This window comes from Triturus cristatus, chromosome 7, assembly GCF_964204655.1.
Source record: "Triturus cristatus chromosome 7, aTriCri1.1, whole genome shotgun sequence".
In the NCBI taxonomy this organism is placed as follows: Eukaryota; Metazoa; Chordata; class Amphibia; order Caudata; family Salamandridae; genus Triturus; species Triturus cristatus.
The window spans coordinates 1692443584-1692471230 of record NC_140590.1 but is presented as its reverse complement, the minus strand read 5'-3'; the positions used below and the strand labels follow the sequence as shown (position 1 = coordinate 1692471230).

General features: G+C 47.6%; 1 protein-coding gene across 1 annotated transcript; it reads left to right on the top strand.

Moving 5' to 3' along the window:
• The first annotated feature begins 590 nt into the window (after nt 1–590).
• On the top strand, nt 591–25893 carry LOC146812777 (complement C1r subcomponent-like protein). Its single transcript, XM_085614619.1, has 5 exons — nt 591–677; nt 7196–7409; nt 8037–8217; nt 8847–8975; nt 23440–25893. The coding sequence occupies exons 1-5, from the start codon at nt 634–636 to the stop codon at nt 24207–24209; spliced, it is 1338 nt and encodes a 445-aa protein (XP_085470745.1). The 5' UTR covers nt 591–633; the 3' UTR covers nt 24210–25893.
• Nucleotides 25894–27647: the final 1754 nt, after the last annotated feature.

Sequence of the window (27647 nt, the reverse complement as noted above, 5' to 3'; positions counted from 1 at the left end):
GTAGCGCAGGGTGGGGGCAGGAACTGACTGTACTACTGAACCAGCCTCGGCACACACCAGTGCGAAGCCCAGGGCGCTGGGCACACCAGACCGACTTCATTACAGTCAGAGCAGGTCCGCTGTGCCCCTTGGGTCTGCAGAGCCTGGCCAACCCGGCAGAGATGCTTGGGCTCCACTCTAGCCGTGCAAGAGGCAAAAAGAGCGGTAGGTTTCTCGAGTTTCCTTTCTGGAAAGGGATTGTGGCTAGCTGTTTTATCTCTTTGGCTTCAAGCAACGGCCCGGCACAAACTGTGCACCACAGGAGACCAGCTGGTTTGTGACAATGCATAACTGCAGATCCTTGGAGATCGATTGATGTGCGTGCTTCCTGCACAAAACTGCAACATTGTGCTGCAGAAACAGGTGCACACTGCCGAGGAGCACCAACGAGTCAGTGGGAGCCCGGCGACTCTGCACATTGCGTAGGCAGCCGCTCAATTTCCATTGTCCACTTGGAGAACTCACTGTGGCCTCCAGCCTGGTTAAACATTACAATCCTCCACTCCCCGCCCACTTAGCCCCACACCAGCTTCAGCCCTGCGCTGACCAACGCTCACCTGCTCATAACAACCTCTGCCTGGAGCCAGAGTCGCCATGCGTCCCCAGCCTCTCCTCTGGTATGAGGGCATCTTCAGGTGGTGAGTAACCCTCGAGGGCTGGTTACAGCTGTGCTCTGGGGTGGGAAGGCGGCTGCATGGATAACATTGACTTGACCTTCTGCCTTATTCCTCTGTATGCAGGGCCACTGGAATTATGCGGCAGGGGAGAGCCAAATTATGCGGCAAGGTAGATTAAAATTATGTAGTGTAGAAAGGGGAGCAAACGAGGGAATATATACCAAGGGCTCCCTCCACTCACACAATCATTCTAAACGAAGACCCTTGGTATGACAGCCACGACTTCTACAAACCAACAAAAATTCATGAGTCGTGGTTGTCATACCAACGGTCTTTGTTTAGAATGAATAGATTAAATTATGTGGCAGGAAAAAGCAAACAAATGAGGTGTAATGCAGCACAATTTGTGGTAGTATTAGGTCATTATTTATTTTGTCATTTATACACAGGTTCACACTGGCTGCCCAATGGTTTCTTCTCAGTAGTAACAGTTTAACAAACAAACACAGCAATAAGCAACAGAAAGGCGACCAGTCAACCTTTTTACATGAACTTTCACTGCACTGAAACACACATTGCTGAGTTTTTACCAACTTTTGATCCGCTGGAGCTAGAAACCATTTTTCTTTGTCAAAATCTGCAAACTATGCAGCGGGTGATGGATTATGTGGCAAATGCGAAAAATCCATAAATATGCGAAAAATGCCGCAGGCCCAAAAGCGCATGATTCCATTTCCCTGTCTTAATGGCTGCAGACCTCCTCGGTGACCTGCAGTATCCTTATGACATACAGCACAGGGTAGTCTATCTCGTTTCCATGGGTGTTGCATTGCTGCTTGAGACCTAGATGAAAGTGCTGCGGATGGGTGTGCTGTTTTGAGTCATTAAGGGAGTCAGGGGTGGTGCGTCTTTTCTACCGGTTACAAGTTTGTATCTCAGTGTTGAGGTCAAGAATGCCATAACCACATATCTCATGTATACAACAGTCAGATTGAAAGCACTTTTTTCACACTACTGCCCTTCGTACAGTATTGTTCAAAAAGCCACCTGTGTGGTGCCCTTAGTGTTAACTTAATTTTGTCTTCACTGAGGCTAACAACAAACAATTGATGGACGGAATGCTGACAATGCAGACATTCTCCCCCAGTCAAGAGATCTGGGTTAAATCCATCGTTCTTTTGCCCACTACGCCACCCCAGTTTAGACATGGCCATATGCAAATCAGTCTTGACCCTGTGCCTCATGGGAACAGTCCAGCCCGAACTGCCAAGTCATGTCTTCCCTGGACCGGAATCAAGCATCCTAGGACCGGTTTATGGCTATCAGCCGTCATCAGCCAGGATAGCTTGACTCCAGTGGCGTAGTGAGCACGGGTCCCACGTCTGGGAATACCCATCCCACTTAGGGCGAAAAGCGTTACAACAAACAATTGATGGACGGAATGCTGACAATGCAGACATTCTCCCCCAGTCAAGAGATCTGGGTTAAATCCATCGTTCTTTTGCCCACTACGCCACCCCAGTTTAGACATGGCCATATGCAAATCAGTCTTGACCCTGTGCCTCATGGGAACAGTCCAGCCCGAACTGCCAAGTCATGTCTTCCCTGGACCGGAATCAAGCATCCTAGGACCGGTTTCTGGCTATCAGCCGTCATCAGCCAGGATAGCTTGACTCCAGTGGCGTAGTGAGCACGGGTCCCACGTCTGGGAATACCCATCCCACTTAGGGCGAAAAGCGTTACAACAAACAATTGATGGACGGAATGCTGACAATGCAGACATTCTGCCCCAGTCAAGAGATCTGGGTTAAATCCATCGTTCTTTTGCCCACTACGCCACCCCAGTTTAGACATGGCCATATGCAAATCAGTCTTGACCCTGTGCCTCATGGGAACAGTCCAGCCCGAACTGCCAAGTCATGTCTTCCCTGGACCGGAATCAAGCATCCTAGGACCGGTTTCTGGCTATCAGCCGTCATCAGCCAGGATAGCTTGACTCCAGTGGCGTAGTGAGCACGGGTCCCACGTCTGGGAATACCCATCCCACTTAGGGCGAAAAGCGTTACAACAAACAATTGATGGACGGAATGCTGACAATGCAGACATTCTCCCCCAGTCAAGAGATCTGGGTTAAATCCATCGTTCTTTTGCCCACTACGCCACCCCAGTTTAGACATGGCCATATGCAAATCAGTCTTGACCCTGTGCCTCATGGGAACAGTCCAGCCCGAACTGCCAAGTCATGTCTTCCCTGGACCGGAATCAAGCATCCTAGGACCGGTTTCTGGCTATCAGCCGTCATCAGCCAGGATAGCTTGACTCCAGTGGCGTAGTGAGCACGGGTCCCACGTCTGGGAATACCCGTCCCACTTAGGGCGAAAAGCGTTACAACAAACAATTGATGGACGGAATGCTGACAATGCAGACATTCTCCCCCAGTCAAGAGATCTGGGTTAAATCCATCGTTCTTTTGCCCACTACGCCACCCCAGTTTAGACATGGCCATATGCAAATCAGTCTTGACCCTGTGCCTCATGGGAACAGTCCAGCCCGAACTGCCAAGTCATGTCTTCCCTGGACCGGAATCAAGCATCCTAGGACCGGTTTCTGGCTATCAGCCGTCATCAGCCAGGATAGCTTGACTCCAGTGGCGTAGTGAGCACGGGTCCCACGTCTGGGAATACCCATCCCACTTAGGGCGAAAAGCGTTACAACAAACAATTGATGGACGGAATGCTGACAATGCAGACATTCTCCCCCAGTCAAGAGATCTGGGTTAAATCCATCGTTCTTTTGCCCACTACGCCACCCCAGTTTAGACATGGCCATATGCAAATCAGTCTTGACCCTGTGCCTCATGGGAACAGTCCAGCCCGAACTGCCAAGTCATGTCTTCCCTGGACCGGAATCAAGCATCCTAGGACCGGTTTCTGGCTATCAGCCGTCATCAGCCAGGATAGCTTGACTCCAGTGGCGTAGTGATCACGGGTCCCACGTCTGGGAATACCCATCCCACTTAGGGCGAAAAGCGTTACAACAAACAATTGATGGACGGAATGCTGACAATGCAGACATTCTCCCCCAGTCAAGAGATCTGGGTTAAATCCATCGTTCTTTTGCCCACTACGCCACCCCAGTTTAGACATGGCCATATGCAAATCAGTCTTGACCCTGTGCCTCATGGGAACAGTCCAGCCCGAACTGCCATGTCATGTCTTCCCTGGACCGGAATCAAGCATCCTAGGACCGGTTTCTGGCTATCAGCCGTCATCAGCCAGGATAGCTTGACTCCAGTGGCGTAGTGAGCACGGGTCCCACGTCTGGGAATACCCATCCCACTTAGGGCGAAAAGCGTTACAACAAACAATTGATGGACGGAATGCTGACAATGCAGACATTCTCCCCCAGTCAAGAGATCTGGGTTAAATCCATCGTTCTTTTGCCCACTACGCCACCCCAGTTTAGACATGGCCATATGCAAATCAGTCTTGACCCTGTGCCTCATGGGAACAGTCCAGCCCGAACTGCTAAGTCATGTCTTCCCTGGACCGGAATCAAGCATCCTAGGACCGGTTTCTGGCTATCAGCCGTCATCAGCCAGGATAGCTTGACTCCAGTGGCGTAGTGAGCACGGGTCCCACGTCTGGGAATACCCATCCCACTTAGGGCGAAAAGCGTTACAACAAACAATTGATGGACGGAATGCTGACAATGCAGACATTCTCCCCCAGTCAAGAGATCTGGGTTAAATCCATCGTTCTTTTGCCCACTACGCCACCCCAGTTTAGACATGGCCATATGCAAATCAGTCTTGACCCTGTGCCAGAGTGTGCTAAAGAACGGTGATGGATCAAACCCAGATCTGTTGACTGAGTGTGAGTGTTTGATTGGTTCTGATGCTCCGTCCATCACCACCCCCCTTTTTTACCGCTTTGTTCGCCATAAGTTGGCAGGGTATGCTCAGACGTGAGTCCCTTGCTCACTTTGCCACTGGATTCAAGCAAGCCTGGCTGAAGACGGCTGAAATGCCAGAAACTGGTCCTAGGAAGCTTGTTTCCGGTCCAGGGAAGGCATGGCTTGGCAGTTCGGGCTGGACTGTTCCCATGAGGCACAGGGTCAGACTGATTTGCATATGGCCATGTCTGAACTGGGGTGGCAGAGTGGGCTAAAGAACGGTGATGGATCAAACCCAGATCTGTTGACTGGGTGTGAGTGTTTGATTGGTTCTGATGCTCCGTCCATCACCACCCCCTTTTTTACCACTTTGTTCGCCATAAGTTGGCAGGGTATGCTCAGACGTGAGTCCCTTGCTCACTTTGCCACTGGATTCAAGCAAGCCTGGCTGAAGACGGCTGAAATGCCAGAAACCGGTCCTAGGAAGCTTGTTTCCGGTCCAGGGAAGGCATGGCTTGGCAGTTCGGGCTGGACTGTTCCCATGAGGCACAGGGTCAGACTGATTTGCATATGGCCATGTCTGAACTGGGGTGGCAGAGTGGGCTAAAGAACGGTGATGGATCAAACCCAGATCTGTTGACTGGGTGTGAGTGTTTGATTGGTTCTGATGCTCCGTCCATCAGCACCCCCTTTTTTACCGCTTTGTTCGCCATAAGTTGGCAGGGTATGCTCAGACGTGAGTCCCCTGCGCACTTTGCCACTGGATTCAAGCAAGCCTGGCTGAAGACGGCTGAAATGCCAGAAACCGGTCCTAGGAAGCTTGTTTCCGGTCCAGGGAAGGCATGGCTTGGCAGTTCGGGCTGGACTGTTCCCATGAGGCACAGGGTCAGACTGATTTGCATATGGCCATGTCTGAACTGGGGTGGCAGAGTGGGCTAAAGAACGGTGATGGATCAAACCCAGATCTGTTGACTGGGTGTGAGTGTTTGATTGGTTCTGATGCTCCGTCCATCACCACCCCCTTTTTTACCGTTTCACTGAGGCTAAAACATAGAGGGGCAGATTTACAATATCTGGCGCATCCCTGCCTATCAGCAGGGATGCGCCAGTTATTTTGCGTGACGGTAGCTTCCTTGAGACGGAACGCCCACCCTGCATACATTATACCTGACGCAGGTATAATGTAGCACAGGGCTTTACAACGTGACGCATCTCACTAGATGCGTCACGTTGCAAATATGCCGCATAGTGGCGCAACTGCGGCGTAAAAGTGTCACAAGGGGCTTGTAAATCTGCGCCAAAGATTATAAGACAACGATTAGCTAGTCTGTCATAGAGAGATCTTTTGATTAAGTCACATTGGCCTCAATGCCTGTAAGTAGCTAAAAATTCAGATGATTATCGCTAAAATTTCAGATGATTAAATAGCAGAAAAGAATCCCAAAGAAGAGCATCAGATTGTCATATATGTTCTTTATATTCTTTCTATTATTGCTTTTTATATATATATAACTCATGAAGACACAGCCAATGCGTTTTTTCAAAAGGAGATGAATAATGTGATCCTAACAAATCTGATTATCAGGACAAAACTTTGTGAATTTTAGAGTCTGAAAAAATATATGGTGTCTCTAGCCTTGGCCACAGGCGTACAAATATAAATATATTCCTGAAAAGACTTGCAATATTGAATACTGAAGATTATGTGTATTTTACTACCTAGCAACGAATGCTCTGCCTAAGAAACAAGTTTTTTGCCCTGAAGAAGTCCCTATGTTGTGGGATGAAACGTGTTGGTTGTGTCTTATATATATATATATATATATATATATATATATATATATATATATATATATATATATATATATATATATATATATATATGTGAAAAAAGTGAAAAAAACTTCATGGGCAAGCTGGTGAGCTTATGGAAGACAGAATGAGTGGATTAGTGGATCAATCAATTAATGAACGAGTGAGCATACCTGAACCTCTGTGCACATTTATCCTCTAGAATTATTGATCTGGCTGCAGTTTGAAACTTAGCATATTTTGCCAATGGAACGTGCGTCTCTCGACCATGTGCACCCAAGGCCACTGCCCTTTATTTCAGAAAAAATAAATGTAACTACCCCCAACCCCCAGTTTTTGAACCATCCAAATGCACCCCCTACCCCCATCCCAGGGAGAAGAACTTTCAGTGCTTCGGTTCACTAATCAGTGCTATTTAAGCAGTTCAATTATTTAGTGGGTACCTGGTGACGGGGTGGTAGAGAGCATGGGTGGGTTAACTGAGTGAATAGCAAATTGGATGAAATAGTTAAAGGGCTTAGAATGAAGGTGATGAATTAATGTTTAGGTTGGTTGGCATGAATCAGTTGGTAGGTTGTTCAGTAAGCCACCAGTTGAGTGTGTGAACATATCAGCAAACAGATGCATGAGTGAATGTGAACAGAGATGAATGGATACATGAGTGATTGAGTACACGGATGGATAAGTGGATGAATGAGTAAATTGGGAATTGTCAACAATGGTTAGAAGTTAAATTAATAGACGGTAGGATGGATAAAGGGGTCCACGAATGGAATTCCATTTTGTCTATGCTCATGTTTGGATTTTTACCCTAATATGTGTTTCTGTCTCAGGGTTGTGCTCTATCTGCTTATGGGGCTCAACATGGTGGCCGACAGCAGCCTTCAATCTGGGCAGATTTCATCCCTGATTTATCACAAGTACCCTGAGAATATGAGGCGTAACCACACCTGGCCCCTCTCTGTGGCAAGCGGCTATCGGATCCGGCTGCGCTTCACCCACTTCGATGTAGCCAGAGATGGAGACAACTGCCAGGACTACGTCAAGGTGATCCATCCGCAACTACTTCCTGGACATCTTCATCCGAGATAATCTCCTATACATAATTCGACTTTTCTGGTCCAACATATTATCTCATTCCAGAATTCTCTTCCCATTTCTTCTGTCAGGTGATCTCTTTACAGACTCTTCTCAGCATCACCTCTGCTAGGTGACCCACCTTCCGAAGTATTCTCTACACCACACTTGTCAGGAGTCACTTTCACTCCATCAGTTGACCCTCTCATAGAACCGTTGCCCTCTCCTCCCATCAAGGGGATCTGCTTCCTGAACCTCTCTTTTGTCCCTCAAGGGGATTCTATTTTTGAACCCTCATTCTATTCCCTCCATGAAGGAGATCTCCTTCCAGACTCTTCTCTTCATCACCACTGTTGAGGTGATACCTACCACAACCTTCTTCCAATCCTTTTTTTCAAGAAAGTACACTTGAGGGCCCTCACCCTAGTCCCTTTCTCAAGGTGAGGTCCTTCTAGAAAATTCTCCCACTCCCCTCTGTAGATGGGACTTGCAAAAAAAATCGTAATCAGGGGCAAAAATTGACCTTTCTAGGAAGGCATAAGATGGAACTTTTAAGATAACTTCTTATAACAGGAATCCATTTATCGTTCCCTTCAGGTCAGCGATGGAAAGAAGCCGACTCTCACCATCTGCGGAAACATGGATCACCCTCCTCAGAAGAGCCCCCGGGTTCCCATGGTCGTCTTATCCACTTCCAACAGGATGACTGTAACATTCCATTCCACCGCATCGCAGCGGGAACACTTGGGAAGCTTCTCTGCTCGATATGTTGCTGTCGGTATGGTGCCTTTTTTTTTTAGAACTCCTGCATTAGGGTTGGAAGGCTGCTTTCTACTGATATGCTGACATCAGGTATATGTAACCCTCTTGTCAATGATGTCACACATTAGGCCTTCTGTTGTTAAACCCTGTCTTCAATGATGCCTCACGTTATTGCTACACATTTTCAGTGATGTCATACTTTAAGTATCATTTAAAATCTTCCTATCTTCAATGCCACACACAATGTTTTCAGATTTCAATAGTGTCATATTTTACCACACATGCTATCTAATATTTATATCTAAATTATGTATTTAATGAATTTACATGCTACTTCTGGTATCTCAGACAACCTCCAGTGATGTCATATGTTGAACTTTTCTGATAATTTGGCCTCCCTATTGATACCACACATTAGTTCCTATGATGCCCCAGCAATGATGTCATACACGTTCCATTTTCTGGGCAGTGATTCTATATTACCTCCTATGATGTCATACATTCACCTCTATGATGTCACAGTACCCTGTATGTTGCAATCCTAAAGCGTCCGACATTACACTGTGACGTTATCCGCAAAGCTGTCGGCTTCCAATTTCCTGCTGCCCCTTACCTTTGATTGTTTGATTTCTCTCTCCCTCACAGACATTGACGAGTGTGCCTTTAGGAATGGCCAGTGCGATCAGCTCTGCCACAACTTCCCAGGGGGTTTCTCGTGCTCCTGTAATCTAGGGTTTGAGTTGGGGCCAGACAACAGGACCTGTGGGGTACCAGGTAGGTCAACCCAGAATCAGCAGCTTGCCTCATAATAAAAGCACCTGTTATGCTTGTAAAAATATCAGTTGATGGGTCGAGCTCCCAAAGGGCCGAATGTTTGTCTACTAGAGCCCTTCAAATAATTGAAGACCTTCCCATTGGAACAACAACAATTGTTGCTGCTCAACGGCAGCCATCTTGGCCATCTTCAGCTGAACTGTTTTGCCAGTCTAGGAAGACCTAAGATTGGGAATGGGGACAAGATGGCTGCCGCAGCACTGCAAGCTTTGTAAACTGGGATAGTCCATGATTCTTTTATGAAGTGAAGAGCCGATATCACATAGTGGCTGGGTAGTCGAGCTGGACATTCCTGCACCAGTGGGGTTCCAACTCGCCGCTGGCAGATCTAAGCAGACAATGTCCATTAAGGTGTGTGAAAACACCCCAGCACATCTGGGGCAACCTTAGCAAATCTTTGCTTTTTTGGTGGTGAGGGGGGTGTGGAGAGGGGCAGACGTGCCTTTTAGTCAGTTCTCATTCGTGAAGCCCCGCCCCGTCTTAGACACCGCCCTCTGCTTGCAAGGACTATTTTTTGTAAGTTAGCATCTCTACATAGTGGAAGGAAATATTGTCTTCTGTGGCTAAGACAATACTCAGGTGATTAAATAAACTGTGATGAGATGAGGGCTAGGTAGTGAAAGCTGGCAAATCCACAGGTAGAGACATCAAATTGTCCTGTTTGTTATTTGAGTTTTGTGAAAAATTCAAAGCTTCATACATTCATGATAATGTGAAGTCTATAGATTTTGCAAATCTGCATAATTCAATATATAGACCCCTGCTCTTAGTGAAGCAATCTAACATGTGTAGTAGCGACTGGGAAGAAGGTCACAGAGATGATGATGCGGAGGGAGAGAGGCTGAAGGGTGGTAAGGTCACCGCGATGACGTGGAGGAAGAGATGCTGAAGGGTGGTAAGGTCACTGCGATGACGTGGAGGGAGAGATGCTGAAGGGTGGTAAGCTTACCATGATGATGATGATGACTCAGAGGGAGGCTGAAAGGTGGTAAGGTCACCATGATGATGATGATGACGCATAGGGAGAGAGGCTGAAGAGTGGTCAGGTCTCCATGATGATGATGATGATGACGCAGAGGGAGAGAGGCTGAAGGGTGGTAAGCTCACCATGATGATGATGACGCAGAGGGAGAGAGGCTGAAGGGTGGGAAGGTCCCGATGATGATGACAAGGAGGGAGAGAGGCAGAAGGGTGGTAATGTCCCGATGATGATGACGAGGAGGGAGAGAGGCAGATGGTTGGCACCCTTTCAAGAGTAGTTGATTGTCAGGAGCTTCACTGTTAATAAGAAACAGAAGTCTCCATAATGCCATTTGCCAAATAATAAATTGTTCCTATTGCCTCCTGGACCTTGAAGACTCGTCTGCTCCTCCTTGGGCCTGGCTATCCTCTCAGTCTTTGTTTTTTCATCCACACAAGCCTGAAAAACAGAGTCTGTGTGTATGTAATGGTCTGGCATTCCTGTTGTCATGATGGCCCAATCAGGACAATGGGGAGGCTGGCATAGTTCAGCATCCACCTTGTCACTGGCTCCGAACCCTCCCTTCCCCGGCACAAAGATTTAATGCCAGCCATGGTGCAAACGCGCTCAAGGCCAGACTGGGAACCTGAATCAGCTCTGGCAAGTTTGTAGGAACAGCCCTCTGGGGGTATGTGCAAGTGTGAAGCATTACTGCTTTGGTTACGGGGGGGCAACATTGCAGCACTGCTGCAAAACCAGCCCCCAGTAACAAACTGGCCCCCACTGCTGCAAATCCAGCTCCCACTTGAGAAACCTCCGATGCCTGCTACGGCCAATCTGGCCCTGAACGTGCTCTGCACACCGGCATCCTACATGCCTCCTCCCACCCTCGCTTCTTCCTGGCCCCTACCAGTGATTTCGGGCAAGTGCAGCCAGCCCATGTGTTTGAGCACTCCAACACTCACTTGATCCTCCAATGGATCTTGCATTGTGCCACTGAGGGGTTGGATTTAGGAGATCTAACATCCAGATATCCAATGAGGATAAGGAATTGGATAACCGTTTCACAAACTAATAAATAAGTTCATGTATATGACTCTCAACACCAGACTATATAAAGGATTATCACTGCTACTCTGAACCTTCTGAAGAAATTTAACCGGACCAAAATCGTGCAGACCAATAATTCTGCTAAGGCCATACAAAACAATAACATTAGTACCTGATGCTTGGATATTTTTTTTAACTGTTTTCTCTCTGGCATTAATATATTAATTTAAAATGCGCAATCAACTTCAAGGAGACTGGTCATGATAAGACATAGCATCAGGGTTTTAGTTAAAGTTTAGTTTATCAAAGATGTCAAATAAAATCATCACATTATTAGTAAATATTTCTTGCCTAAAGAGAACAGGCTGGTCTTTCTGGTTTGGGCTTGCCATAAGGTGACAAAGGGTTCAGGAAAGTTCAGCACGTATATGAGCCACAACAGCTCATCGGCAGCTTCCCTTTAGAAAGGAGTCCAAGAATGGCACACACACACACAACGTATGCGGCAGTCCAAGAAGGAAGGGAACGAGCAGAGTCCGCAATGGAATGAGTATGAACAAAGTCAGCAAAGAGTTCCCAACGGAAAGGATGCAGGACATCAAAGCAGTCTCTCCGCAATGAAAGGAAAGTAGCAGCCCATCACCCATGAAAGCAGTGTATAATATAGTCCTCTAGTTCTGGGGTGACACCTCCTTGGTCACCTCATAGTGTCAGACCACTCACCCTATTGGTCAGTTCATATAGGATGATTGTCATGAGGCATAAAGGAAGAAACATATTATAGAAAGAGGTGTTACTAATCACTTAATTTGTAGGATCATCTGGTACGCGTAAACCTCCATACAATGATACTTTAACAGCAGTCACATGAGTGCACTCAAGAGGACAGTTTCCCATAGCAAAAGCTCCCAAAGTATCAACTTTGTTAAAAGCAGTCCTTTTAAGTGAATAAGAACTCCTTCTATGAGGCAACAGTTTCGCTTCATAGTATACGTTTGAGAAAGTATTCTCACGAGTATAAGACAATACAGAATATAAAAATTCAGGCCTAGAATAAATCAATTAAAACTATGCAAAATATAAGCACTGAAATAAACATTTCATAAAGGTAAATCAATATTCAAATAGACCATTTTAGCTTATTTGAAACTTTCATGATAATAACACCCAATATGACTGTGCTGCACCACTTTCTGTTTTTCACATTTGGTGCACAATTTCACATGTGCAGTAGATTGGAAATTCAGAAGGAAACCTTCAAAATCACACCTAAAGTTAATTAAGTTACATTAAATTTAATAAAGTCTTCACACAATTTACTATTTCTATAAGGATGTTTACAAGTTTTATAACGCATGAATACATCACTTTACCATTCTATTACACATCGAAATAATTATGCTAAGCTTGATCATTAAAATATAAACCTATACTAGGAAATGAATATAGTTTAATCTATCCTACAATTATCTGTATGCTTTTACGATGCAGTAAATACGTTCTATCACATTTATTGTTTATGTCTTTTTAACGTGTGATTAGTACACGTTTATACATGTGTTACTTGAAATGTCTGAAAATCAGTTAATATGTCACAGAAGAATTCTTACGGCTTTTCAGGTATATCAGTCCCCTGATGGTTCTGTGGAACTGTGTAAAAAATTCAAAACTTCATACATTCGTGATAATGTAAAGTCTGTAGGTTTAGCATAACTGCATAATTCAATATATACACCCCCTGCTCTTAGTCCAGCAATCTAACATGTGTGGTAGCAATTGGGAAGAAGGTCACAGAAATGATGATGCGGAGACAGAGAGGCTGAAAGGTGGTAAGGACACTGCGATGATGACGTGGAGGGAGAGATACTGAAGGGTGGTAACGTCACTGCGATGATGATGTGGAGGGAGAGAGGCTGATGGGTGGTAAGGTCACCGCACTGATGACATGGAGGGAGAGATACTGAAGGGTGGTAACGTCACTGCGATGATGATGTGGAGGGAGAGAGGCTGATGGGTGGTAAGGACACAGCGATGATGATGTGGAGGGCGAGAGGCTGAAGGGTGGTAAGTTCACTGTGATGATGATGTGGAGGGCGAGACGTTGAAGGGTGGTAAGGTTACAGCGATGATGATATGGAGGGAGAGAGGCTGAAGGGTGGTAAGGTCACTGTGATGATGTGGAGGGAGAGATACTGAAGGGTGGTAACGTCACTGCGATGATGATGTGGAGGGAGAGAGGCTGATGGGTGGTAAGGTCACAGCACTGATGACATGGAGGGAGAGATACTGAAGGGTGGTAACGTCACTGCGATGATGATGTGGAGGGAAAGAGACTGATGGGTGGTAAGGACACTGCGATACGTGGAGGGCGAGAGGCTGAAGGGTGGTAAGTTCACTGTGATGATGATGTGGAGGGCGAGACGTTGAAGGGTGGAAAGTTCACCGCGATGATGACATGGAAGAAGAGAGGCTGAAGGGTGGTAAGGTCACTGTGATGATGTGGAGGGAGAGAGGTTGAAGGGTGGTAAGGTCACCGCACTGATGACATGGAGGGAGAGAGGCTGAAGGGTGGTAAGGTCACTGTGATGATGTGGAGGGAGAGAGGCTGAAGGGTGGTAAGGTCACTGTGATGATGTGGAGGGAGAGAGGCTGAAGGGTGGTAAGGTAACTGCGATGATGATGTGGAGGGCGAGACGTTGAAGGGTGGTAAGGTCACCGCGATGATGACGTGGAGGGAGAGAGGCTGAAGGTTGGTAAAGTCACCATGATGATGGCGCAGAGGGAGAGGCTAAATTGTGGCAAGGTCACCGCGATGGTGACCGGAGGGAGAGAGGCAGAAGGGTGGTGTCGCTTTCAACAATAGTTGATTGCCATCTACGTAGAGTGTACCTATAACTTCACACATAATCAGAAACAGAAGTCTCCATGGGCCATTTGCCAAAGAACTCATAGTTCCTATCGTCTCCTGTTGAATTTGGACCTTGAAGACTCACCTGCTCCTCCTTGGGCCTGGCTCTCCTCTGAGTCTTTGTTTTTTCATCCACACAAGTCTGCAAAACAGAGTCTGTGTGTATGAAATGGTCTGGCATTCCCGTTGTCATGATGGCTCACTCGAGACAATGGGGAGTCTGGTATAGTTTAACGTCCACCCTGTCACCGGCTCTGAGCCCTCCCTTCCGCGGCACACAGATTCCATGCCAGCTATGGTGCGGACGTGCTCAGTGCCAGACTGGGAACCCAATGCAGCCCTGGAACGTTTGTGGGACCAGCCCCTCCCCCCGAGGGTATGTGCAAGTGTGAAGCCCTGCTGCTTTTGTTACTGGGGGCTGATATTGCAAAACCAGCCTTCAGTAAAAAAACTGCCCGCACTGCTGCAAAACGGGCACCCACCCTTCGAGCCTCCCGGGGAAACCCCCGATACCTGTTACAGCCAGTCTGGCCCTAAACATTTGTACCCGACATGCCTCCCCACACTCTGTCTTCTTCCTTGTCCCTACCAGTGGTAGCGAGCAGCTAGCCCAACTGTTTGCACAAAATATCGAAGAAAAATATTGTGTGGACAAAATATCACATCAAGAATATTGAGGACAAAAGAATCGTGAAGGTAAGTTTCTATGGGTAAGTAAACTTTAACTATACTTAACACCACATACATGTACCTTGCAATATATATATATATATATCTTCAAGGTACATAGAAGTGGAGTTAAGAATAGTAAATCTATACTTACCTTGTTGTACCTACCTTCTCGATATTTTGTCCCTCAATATTTTTAATAGGCCGTGATCTCCTGCCCTGAAAAGTCCAGCAGCAGTGAATTGTCATGGGGCAGCGGGCGGAATGTATGCATATGGTATTTCTGTAGCGCAAACATAGCTAAAAGGCAGCGAGCGCTGTACAAGGTCAAAGGCAAGCTAAAGTCAGTGAGCAATAGGAGAGGAAACTGAGTTCTGGATGGTCAATGCATTATGATGTAGTGCTCTTTAAAGAGGGGAGTTTTCAACTGTTTCCTAAATTGAAGCAGCCTTTGGGTGGTCCTGATGAAGATGGAGATGTTGTTCCTGATCCTCGGTGCGTAGATTGTAAATTTTAACTTTATCAAGGATAGGAATCAATCAATCAATCATAGCATTTGTAAAGCGCACTCCATACCTGTGAGGGTCTCAAGGCGCTAGGGGGGGGGGGATGCTGCTACTGTTCGAAGAGCCAGGTCTTGAGGAGTCTCCTGAAGGATAGAAGGTCTTCGGTCTGCCGTAGGTGGATGTGGAGGGTGTTCCACGTCTTGGCGGTGAGGTCAGAGAATGATCTGCCGCCGGCGGTCACTCTTTGGATGCGGGGGATGGTGGCGAGGGCATGGTCTGCGGAGCGGAGGTGGCAGACGGGGGTGTAGAGGCTGAGTCGTCTGTTGAGGTACGCTGGTCCGGTGTCGTGGAGTGCCTTGTGTGTGTGGGTGAGGAGCTTGAAGGTTATCCTCTTGTTGACGGGGAGCCAGTGCAGGTCTTTCAGGTGGGGTGTGATGTGGCTGCGGCTGGGGATTTCCAGGATCAGGTGAGCGGAGGCGTTCTGGATGCGTTGGAGTTGTTTCAGGAGTTTGGCCGGGGCTCCTGCATAGAGTGCGTTGCCGTAGTCCAGTCTGCTGCTGACGAGGGCCTGGGTGACCGTCCTTCTAGTTTCGGTGGGGATCCACTTGAAGATCCTGCGAAGCATGTAGAGGGTGTTGAAGCAGGTGGAGGAGACGGCGTTGACCTGCTTTGTCATGGAGATTGTGGAGTCAAGGATGACCCCTAGGTTTCGTGCGAGGTTGGTGGGTGTAGGGCATGCTCCTAGTGCCGTCGGCCACCAGGAGTCGTCTCAGGCCGAGGGGGTGGAGCCGAGGATGAGGACCTCTGTCTTGTCCGAGTTCAGCTTCAGTCGGCTGATCCTCATCCAGTCGGCGACGGCCTTCATTCCTTCGTGGAGGTTGGTTTTGGTGGTGTGGGGGTCCTTGGTGAGCGAGAGGATCAGCTGGGTGTCGTCGGCGTGAAGATGAAGTTTAGGTCGTGCTGTCGGGCGACGTGGGCAAGTGGTGCCATGTAGACGTTGAACAACATTGGGCTGAGAGATGAGCCTTGGGGTACGCCGCAGATGGCTTTGGAGCGGAAGGAGGGGAGGCGGACGCTCTGAGAGGAAGGAGGTGGTCCAGTCCAGGGCCTTCTCTTGGATTCCGGCGTCGTGGAGGCATGCTCTTAGTGTGCGGTGGCAGGCTGTGTCGAAAGCGGCTGACAGGTCCAGGAGGATCAGGGCCGCGGTTTCTCCGTTGTCGAGCATGATCCTGATGTCGTCGGTGGCGGCAATGAGGGCAGTTTCGGTGCTGTGGTTGCTGCAGAACCCTGTCTGGGATGGGTCCAGGATGTTGTTCTCTTTGAGGAAGCTGGTCAGTTGTTTGTTGACAGCCTTTTTGATGACCTTCGCCGGGAACGGGAGCAGGGAGATGGGTCCGAAGTTCTTGAGGTCCTTGGGGTCTGCTTTGGGTATCTTTAGTAAGGCGTTGATCTCTGCGTGCTTCCAGCTCTCCAGGAAGGTCGCTGTCTCGAAGGAGATGTTGATGGTTTTCCGAAGGTGGGGTGCGATGGTCCTACTTTCTTAGTTGAAAATGTGGTGTGGGCAGGGGTCTTCCGGGGATCCGGAGTGGACGGTGTTCATGATCTTGATGGTGTCATCGTCGTTGATATTGGTCCAGGCGAGCAGGCGGTTGGTCCGGGTGGTGGTCATGGGAGCAGGGGTGTCCGCTGTTGCCGGGGTGGTGACGACGTTGAAGCTGTCGTGGATGTCTGCGATCTTGCGATGGAAGAAGGTGGCCAGCGAGTCGCACAGGTCTTGTGACGGTGGGATGTCGTTGGTGTTGGAGCTGGGGTTAGAGAGTTCCTTCACGATGCTGAAGAGCTCTTTGCTGTTGTGTGCATTGTTGTCGAGGCAGTCTCTGAAGGTGGTCCTTTTGGCGGATCTGATGAGTTGGTGGTGTCGGCGGGTGGCGTTCCGGTGTTCTTTTGCGGGTCCAGTTTTTTTCTAGTTTTTGGCAGGGTCGCTTGGAGGCCTGGAGGTCTTTGGGGAATCAGCTAGCTCTCTTGCTGGTATGAGTGTTGGGGGGTTTCTTGAGTGGGGCGAGGGTGTTGGCGCAGTCGTTGATCCAATTTCAATTTAAAAGCTTTTATTCGATTTGTACATACAAATCATACAAGCAGAAGATACATAGTTAAAATGTTTAAAATCACCATATGAACACTTATAAGAAAAGATGGTAAGACGTTGTGCAAAAAACTAAAGTGCACCAATTAATAAGTAATCTTGCCATTTAGAGTCAACGTACTATTATAAAATGCAAGACATTCATAAATGAACAGACAGGAGAGCAGTAGGGATTACTCAATGGGCCTTTCCTGGCAGCTGTACATCAACATTTATAAATAATCATAATATACTGTGGCCATCAACAAATAAGAATAATACCTTAATTACAAAAATTGGTATAAAACTTGAAGACGTATATATACAGACAGGAATGTAAACAGTAATAGCAGCATAATACAATACCTGGCAGCTGTATAACATAGGTACAGACAGGTAAGTATAAAAATATTATAGTACAATACTTTTCCTGACAGCTGTACACTTCAGAATAAAGGTAGCCAGAAAAAAACAGATCTCCTCGTTCTCTAATGAGGATAAAAGTATCAGTGCTGTTTCTGTAGTACGGATATTATATTTAATAAAAATTGGCTTAAGGTATTTTAACCTGAAAAAATGAAAAAATTTACAGAAAAGTAAAAAGTGGCAACTATTCTGCCGAGAAATACTGTCACACGGACAGGGTATATCTGGACTGGTTCTTGTGTTTGGAAATGCAACCAAATGGTGAACAATACCCAATCTGACACGTGTTAAAACATACTGATGAGAGGGACGGGTCACATACACAAGATAGGATTGGAACCCCGAAGTTAGATTTAAATCTTTATAAAATTTCACGGTAATAAGATTGCCAGAAATTTTATCTCGCTCTGCCTTTCGGAAGTTTAGAAACGTTGTCTTAATTTCTTTTTTTGAGATAGAAACAACCTCTTCAGGCTCACGGAACACATCAATATTAAAAAGAAGGAGATACCAACGGTGGATGTATCTCAACCACTGTATGCGTGAAGAGTGGTCCAAGCCTATACAATCACGAATAATATCCTGAGTAAATCGAGTCTCTGGTTTAGCCCAAATAGAACGCCACAATAAAAGTGGCCGGACTGCTGCTAAGTCAGAAATAAACTCGATCCATTGTTTGAGGTTGCGGGCTGCGGCGTCGGGGTCGGTTGGGTCTGCGGGTGGGCTCTGGGTGAGGGCGGCGGTTAGCTGGTCCTCGGTGATCTTGCCCCAGCTGCGGCGAGGCATCTGCTGGGTGCGGTGGTGTGTGGTGGGTTTTCGGAAGGTGAAGTGGATGCAGCGGTGGTCAGTCCAGTGGAGTTCGGTGGTGTGGTCGAAGAAAACGTGGGTGCTCGCTGAGAAGATGAGGTCAAGCGTGTGGCCGGCGGAGTGTGTAGGTGCTGTGACGAGTTGTCTGAGTCCGAGGTTGCCGAGGTTGTCGATCAGGGTGGAGGAGTTGAGGTTGTTGATTTTCTCGAGGTGGAAGTTCAGGTCCCCGAGGAGGATGTAGTCCGTGGAGGCGAGGGCGTGTGTGCTGACGAGGTCGGTGATGGAGTCGCTGAACTGCGGTCGGGGTCCGGGGGTCTGTAGATGAGGGTGCCTCTGAGGGTGGTGTTGGGGTCGGTATGGAACTGGAAGTGCCGGTGTTCGGCGGTGCTGAGGGTGTCGTTGGCGTGTGTCGAGATTTTGAGAGTGTTTCTGTGGACAATGTCAATTCCTCCTATTCCGTTGGTGCGGTCCTTGCGGGTAATCTTTTAGCCTTCCGGGATGGCTATGGCGATATCAGGTCCCGAGGAGGGGGTCAGCCAGGTCTCCGTCAGGAAGGCGACGTCTGGGGCGTTGGTGTCGAGTAGGTCCCAGAGTTCAACAGCATGTTTGTGGGCGGAGCAGGTGTTGAGCAGGATACATCTGAGGAAGCTGGTTTCCATGTTGGGCGGGTTGGCGGGCCGGATGCTGGTGAAGCTGCAGTACCGGCAGGAGAAGGGTCCTTGGGTGCGTTTCGGGGTGGCCTGGCAGCAGGTGCAAGATCGTCTGGCGTTGAGTGCGTGGAGAGTGCTGGGGTCATAGCGGAGGCTGGCGTCGTGGTGTGTGCGGGGGCCAGGGTTCCTGGTGCTGGGCACGGTCCAGGCGCGGACGGGCACAGACGGGCTTGCATTAGGCGCGCCTTCGGCGTGCCGGCGGCACGCCCGCTGCGTGCGTCCGCTGCGCGGCCACGCAGCATCCGGCATATATGGGGAGGTGGGAGGGAGGAGCAGCGAATGGGTAGTGGGCAGACAGGGGGGCGGGGCCATAGGGTGCACAGCAGCAGCAGAAACAAGTGGCACAGAAAGCAAAATGGGGCACAAAAGAGGGGGAAAACAGTCGCACAGAAGCAAAAAACGGGACACAAAAGAGGGGGAAACAGTGGCACAGAAGCAAAAAACGGGGCACAAAAGAGGGGGAAACAGTGGAACAGAAGCAAAAAACGGGGCACAAAAGAGGGGGAAAACAGTGGCACAGAAGCAAAAAACAGGGCACAAAAGAGGGAGAAACAGTGGCACAGAAGCAAAAAACAGGGCACAAAAGAGGGGGAAAACAGTGGCACAGAAGCAAAAATCGGGGCACAAAAGAGGGGGAAACAGTGGCACAGAAGCACAAAACGGGGCACAAAAGAGGGGGAAAACCGTGGCACAGAAGCAAAAAACGGGGCACAAAAGAGGGGAAAACAGTGGCACAGAAGCAAAAAACGGGGCACAAAAGAGGGGAAAACAGTGGTACAGAAGCAAAAAAACGGGGCACAAAAGAGGGGGAAAACAGTGGCACAGAAGCAAAAAACGAGGCACAAAAGAGGGGGAAAACAGTGGCAATAGGGTGCACAGCAGCAGCAGAAACGAGTGGCACAGAAAGCAAAATGGGGCACAAAAGAGGGGGAAAACAGTCGCACAGAAGCAAAAAAACGGGACACAAAAGAGGGGGAAACAGTGGCACAGATGCAAAAACCGGGGCACAAAAGAGGGGGAAAACAGTGGCACAGAAGCAAAACACGGGGCACAAAAGAGGGGGAAAACAGTGGCACAGAAGCAAAAAACGGGGCACAAAAGAGGGGAAAACAGTGGCACAGAAGCAAAAAATGAGGCACAAAAGAGGGGGAAAACAGTGGCACAGAAGCAAAAAACGAGGCACAAAAGAGGGGGAAACAGTGGCACAGAAGCAAAAACCAGGGCTCAACAGAGGGGGAAACAGTGGCACAGAAGCAAAAAACGGGGCACAAAAGAGGGGGAAAACAGTGGCACAGAAGCAAAAAACGGGGCACAAAAGAGGGGAAAACAGTGACACAGAAGCAAAAAACGAGGCACAAAAGAGGGGGAAAACAGTGGCACAGAATCAAAAAACGAGGCACAAAAGAGGGGGAAACAGTGGCACAGAATCAAAAAACGGGGCACAAAAGAGGGGCAAACAGTGGCACAGAAGCAAAAAACGGGGCACTAAAGAGGGGGAAAACAGTGGCACAGAAGCAAAAAACGGGGCACAAAAGAGGGGGAAACACTGGCACAGAGGCAGAAAAACAGGGCACAAAAACGGAGGATGAGTACACTTACGAGCGAGTCCTTAGCAGCAGCAGCTGGGGCAGGGGCACACAGGCAGAGCTGTGCGGAGGGGGAGCGACCTGCCAGGAGGGTCAGGGGTCGCTAGGAATAGAACTGAACATAGAGCTGTCAGGCTTTTACAAAGCAAGCTTTATGGGTGGACTTTTATCATAATGCCATTGGGTTAAGACTTCTGTAACTATTAAGAGACATGGGGTTCAATTATCTCTTATGGGAACTGAAACTTATTTGGTGAGGCTGATGGAAGTAGTTGAAGAGCTTAAGATGTAAACAGCAGTTAAGGGTGTAAAGTCAGAAATCGACTCATCTTAGCGGGTTCTCCTGACTACTCATGAGATCTGGATAATGGCTGGCGGGCTAGAGAGTGAGGGAAAGCAGCTTCTCTTAGAACAGTGGTCTTTTGGAGGAGGGGCCAAGGAGCCAGAAGTTCTACCACGGGTTCCACAGCAGCTGAATGACCACAGCGCCACGCGATGTTGGGTTCCTGCTGCATTGCAAGAGAAGGAAAGTCTTCCATTCATGTGATCGAGACATGCCTGCCCACCATCCTTAAGAAGAGTGCTAATTCAAAAATGCAAGCAATATTTGTCACAAGAGGGAGGAGCTAAATAAATCCCCAGTTGATAACAAGTTGGAGTAAAATTTCAGTTGATATTCAGGTAACGTTAGTGGATTTCATGGTTATCACCAAAGTTGACGCTTTGCGACAGCCCTGTTACACCGAGGAGGTAGGCTGTCTAATGGACCATTAGTTTCGGATTAAAAGATTGACTGGTAGGTGTATATGGAGACATGAGGCCCGGCAGGGGACTTGGAGATGCTGAGAAAGAGAAAAATCTGGGAGATCAAATAGGTTCTTCACAATAGGGCCGGTAAAGCTACATGAGCGGGGTGATTTTATTTAGCAGTGGAGGAGGTAAGTCAATACTAATGGAGTTATTTATAGCGCGCTCATAACGTGCAGGTTGCTGCCCTCCATTAAAACGACTCCCAAGGTGATCGACAACAGCGATTAAGGCGATTCAAACATGGCGTAGCCTTTTATTCACATAGTCACATAGTTTAAGTGAGAAACTATATCCATAGTTAAGCTAACATTATTGTTATGAGAATACAGGAAGTAAGATCAGCAAAACAGCTCAAAGATTGCAAGCAGTACAACAATTCCCTCCACCTTCCATTACAGAAAAACACTTCAGAATTCAAAATTGCCAGAAGGCCCCGTTTCCTTATCCATCGCCCTCATCCAAGGGCATTTAGAGCGTGCCTTGGTGACAACTTCACCTCTATCACACAGCGGGATGGGCAATACCCACAGTTCCATGCCAACACATAACCACCAGGGCACTGCATAGTTCTCCATTCCTGAAAGGGGACCCGTCACCAGGCAAATCCCCTAAAATATGAACTCCAGGCATCCCGGGGTAGGGCAGAAAGGTCCAGGACCACCAGCAGGTCAGTTCCCCTCCTGCCTGCCCACTGCCCATACAAATCAACATCTCTGCAAGGTGTAAGTTCAGTAAATCAGTCCATATTTTAGGTAGCCTCCTTTTTCTGCTGCACAAAATTCTGCCAATTCTGCCTTCCTCCAGGAGTGGGTGGGTGGGTGCGTGATGAGGTATGTTGGATACTGGTGCACGGTGGAGAGAAAAGAGGCCGCCCTTCGCATCTCAATGCCTTAAAAACTGCATGTCCAGGGCGCCACTGGATGATGTAGTGGGTGTCCCTCCTTTGTGGTGAAACAGACTAGGGACTCCCCACCTTGGCTCCTGCTCGTAGAGTGACTAATGGCACCCCACTGCTATTTGAAGGGGGCGTCCGGCCAGGCCACGGTAAGCAGACCATTTTTCTGCTGGGGTGCCGAATACCCTCACCACTGCCCACCCTGTGGCTGCCAGTTGATGGATTTAGACCTGCCCTCCTCTTTGACAGGATATTTTTGTAAAAACTCCTGCAGCCATCACAAAGGAAGTATTTACTCAAACATTTAATGTTGGGCAGGCGGCCATGCCGCAGCAGCCCATTCAGTTTCTCAGAAACAAATATTCAATAGCCGTGCATGCCTTGCCTAGCATTCCTAGGCAGAATGGCCTTTCGGTGCAGTATGGGGCAACTTCTGGGCCAGACTGACAGCCCATGCAGGATGGTGGGAGTATGGACAATTTTTTATATCAAAGCCAGCTGAGGTTCCACCATCATGAACAATGCTGTCCAATGAGGTGGGGGGACCACGATGTTGGAGGGTTCAGCCGTCCAGCCAACATACAGCTACTCTCCTGCTCCCTAAAGCTTCAAATGCCCCCCTCCGATTAGTTTGATTCACAGAATGTATCAAATGCAAAAGACGATGCACACTCAGGACTAGCTATGTAAGTACTATTGTATCTAGGTGATTCGGTTTTTTAACAACTAGTTAACATGCTTAGTGGATCATTGGTTGTATTCCTCAACACCAAAACAACAACAAATTCTAGGTTTATCAAAGTACATGACTTCCACTGAGTGAGAGGTAGGGGAGTTAGTGTTGGAGTAATCAAAAATGCTCCTAATTAAAAAAAGAAATAATACCCTAGATACTGCTTTACCTGAGTTTGTCATCAAAATTATATGTGCTAAAACCCTTTCTTATCTTTGCAGATTGTGGACGTCCTGAGAAACCAGTAGTGACCTATGCCCGTATTTTGGGTGGCTCCTCGGCGGGGGTGGAGAACTTCCCCTGGCATGCACAGATTAAGGGCATAGGCCAACAAGATAATGGCAAGGGAGCTGGTGCTCTGATCGCTAGTCGTTGGGTGCTGACCTCCGGCAACGACTTAGCCGAAGTTCCAGCAGCAACAATACAAGTGGAACTGGACTTGGAAAGGCGAACATTAACCAAAAGGCATAGAGTGGAGAGCATCTTTCTGCACCCATCATACGCCACCCCCAGGGCACCGGGACACAACATCGCTCTGCTGAAACTGGAGAAACCAGTAGAGTTCACCAGGCGGGTGATGCCCATCTGCCTGCCCTCAAAGGGTCTGGATGATGACCTCTACTCTCCTGGAAGAATGGGTTACGTTTCGGGCTATGGCTTAACAGAATCTGGAAGGGTCACCCTGCGGATGAAATACACAGTACAGCCCCTACTGGATGACGCCACATGCCAGACTGGTCAGAGAGAGGCTGGTATTGGTGGAAGCCATAAACTTTTCTGTGCTGGCTACCTGGAAGGGGAGAAGGAGGCCGGGCCCTGTCAGGGGGACGAGGGTTCTCCGTTGGTTGTCTACGAATATGAGAGGCGAGCATGGGTTTTGGCAGGGCTGACCACCTGGGTCAGAGGGTGTGGAAATCCAGGCAAGCACAGCTTCTATACCCATATCTCACAGTACCTTCCTTGGATCACCAGCGTTGTGTCATCGCAGTGACCCCCATTCCTTCTGGGATCCACCCACCTGTGGTCCAACAATGAAACCACCATTTTCTGCCACAGACTAAGAATCCAAGGTGACATTGACAGAACTGGAACTTGTATCGACGAAGGGTGTGTGCAAATTCCACGCTCAGATGGAGGAGAAGGGATAATATTGACAAGTTATGATGTTAAGTCCTTTTTAATTGCATCTCTGAGACTCTAAACTGTAACTTCCCAGAAAGTTAGGGGAAGCTCTGATGTCTGTCTGAGGCCTAAGACTGTAGCGTCTCCAGGATCTAAAGGCAAGATCTGAGACACAACACAGCTAGAGGCCTGAGTGGGGTGATCTGTTCCCATTATGCCAGGGAATGTCTCTCTTATGTACTGTGCAATACCAGGTGACTCTCTGTACTCGGCACAGTTCTTAATTAACGTCCACCTCCCTATGCTGCAGACCTGTGTGCTAATTTCCTGGACACCACCCTTTGGCATAGCCTGATTTTTTTCCTTCTACTGGTTAAAAGTACTCAAATTATCATAGCTTCAACACCTTCTGCAAACACATTTGCTAAATAAGATCTCTTAGCCTGCTCTGTTAATGGGTTTATATTAAAATACAGCTTCAAGTATTTGTCCATCCATTAAACCGTGCCCTCCAATCTGAATGATTGTAGTACTGAATGTCGACACCATCAATGTCGAGATAGCAGATCGAGGACAGGATACCGAGGCTCAAAATATCGAAACCTAAGTGAATATAGGGAAGTATCGATTTACCATTCGTAACTCAACATCTAAGCACCTTGAAGATATATCTACCTCGTAGGTACATATAGGATGGGTTTGGGTATAGAAAATCTAGAGTTATCTATCTGTCAATATTTTGTTTGCGCTATTTTGTCATTGATAATCTGTCCCTCCAATATGGTGGGTCTGATATTCAAAGTGCTCTGAGTAGGAGACACAACTACCCTCCCATCTGAACACAGTCATAAATTCCTAGTATTTGTTCCGGACAAATGTTTTTTTTGCCTCTGCTCTTTTCATTTTTAGGGATGGCACAAACAGTTTCAACTATTTCACAGTTATGTAATCTATAGCAATCCATGGCTCCTGTCTCGTTCATCACACTCACGCTCTGTTGGTTTAACTTTCATTACAAGTAGAGTTTAGACATTAAGCAAAAAGTATACGATGTTATATGTTATAGATTTTCCAGTCAATTACGTCAACATAGGGAGAATGTAATATCTTGTTTCCTTCATGTTGTGAAAATGTTTGCTGAATTGGAAAACAATATTTTCACAATATGATGCAGCGATTGCAAGGAAATTACAGTCAGAATATGTTTTTTTTCTTTCGATTTTGCTAACATAACGAGACTAAGGTGCAGTTTATATACTTAAATTGCTGAATAGTGGATTACCACTATTTAAAATTTGTTTTAACCATGAGATCCGAGGTTTCCGGGTCAATGCAGACCACAGTTAAAGTTTCCTAACCTTTTGCAAGTAACCTCAGGCATGGATGGTGTCTGAAGCCCACCTATAATGTCACTTATGCTTGTTTATAATGTGATGATGGTTACTTGACACATTTACTATTTGCACTCAAACATTTTGAAATGTTAATCGAAACGAGTGTTACTGAATGCTACATAGCAGCATGTTTCCACAATAAACTATTAAGATATGTCTATGTCTTTTTGTATTTAATGAACTCACGGTAGTATATAGCGATGACCAGTACTCTTGTTTGAGCAGCACTAATTTCGACATTTAGTAAAAGATACCTTTATGTGGCAAGGTGGCTTAGCAAGCTAATCATTTGTCCCTGTTACTTGTCCCAGTTGCGCCAAAATTCTTTTTTCATAAATTTCAAAAAACTTACCGGGCGAATGTGACGTCCTCTGCTCTGGACCTCCACAGAAACTGGAAGCTACAGCCTGGAACTCCCTTGACCAATCAGCGCCCTGATTTGAGGGAGCGGCCTCACTCGGCACTCCACAGTGCCCTGGAGGCCTGCTCTGACTCTAACCCAGATACATTAAGACCAGTGCTTAATTTGAGCAGGGACTTTCCGGTGCTCAGCACCGGCACCTAATTCTCAGCACCGGTGCTTATAGCACCAATTAAGGACCCACTCATTTGGAAGGCAGGGGATTTTCCCCATATTCACAGGTTTTTGAGCCACGCCGACTCGAACCTGGTTCCCCAGCTCCGAAATCAGCAGCTCCAGCCATTAGGCCAAGTCCTCGCCAGAATAATAAGTGCAGGGGCTCTAGTCAGGAGGCAGTTTGCCCCAGCACATTTCTCCTGTTAGTGCTGCCTCCTGAGGAGAGCCCTGGCACTTTTCATATTACAAATTAACCACTGCTTAAGACAGCTGCGACAGCTGGGCTAGAGATGTGTAAAGTGCGCATGTGTGGCTGGCTGTCTCGAGACGGCAGGTCAGAAAGACATGCACACTTTAAACATAAGTGCATAGACAGCCCACCCTCCTCCCGGCTGCTGTCACTGAGCAGAGACCCTGCCCCGTCCGGACGCTTGGCTCGGGACGGGGATGAAAAGTAAAACAGTAATAAATTACCATTTTATATTTCATGGGGTTTGGGGGGATTTTAAGTGGGGTGACGCTCGTCCACTCCAATGGAGGAGCCGCCCCTCTTTATGCAGTGGTCTGATCCAAAATGTGAATGATGCTTCCCACGTGCTGACCCAAAGCACTTCTTTATGGAATACAAAAGCTTGGAAGACAGGCAAAATCCCAAATCTGAAAAGGCACCTTCAATGTTCTTAGGAAAGCCTCAGTCATCCTGGACCCAACACAAGACAGACACTGACACAGATTCAACTGTTACACGTATTTTAAATTTAATACAGGTAGAATTCACTTTATAGGAATGCTGAATTTTAGCATCTTTTGCAAATCTCATTGGGCGCTGCAAGGTATATGCAAGGTATATTCTTTTTACAGTGGGTTCATTTTCACAGCAAACTCTAAACTCTAAACCATTTTCCTTTCACTCAGTGGGTGGGTAATCTCCTGTTCTATGTACTTTTTCTGGTTCAAGCGATGTCTTGAGACACCTGGAACTTGAAAAGTCAGACATCTTTGTTTGTGAGCCAGCCTGGAGTGAGCCTGGCTATGCCAGCTAGTGCTAAGTAGCTGCTGACCTGTGGTGCAGCAAGACACTATACTGACTCTTTTCAGTCTGGCTTCCTTAAGATGTTCTAGTTGGCAGCACTGACTATGAGCCATTGTTGTACCTGTGGAAGGCTAGTCATTGGTTGTATGCTTGTCTCCGCCTCCTAACAATGCTATTGAGCGTGGCTTGGCTATGCCCCTGCTTAACTTGTGTTGGTTATCCCATTAAACATACTCTGACTGAAGGCCCCCTCTGAAATCAGGAGTTAGTAAGGCTGAAATGTTTATTCATACGGCACAGTAA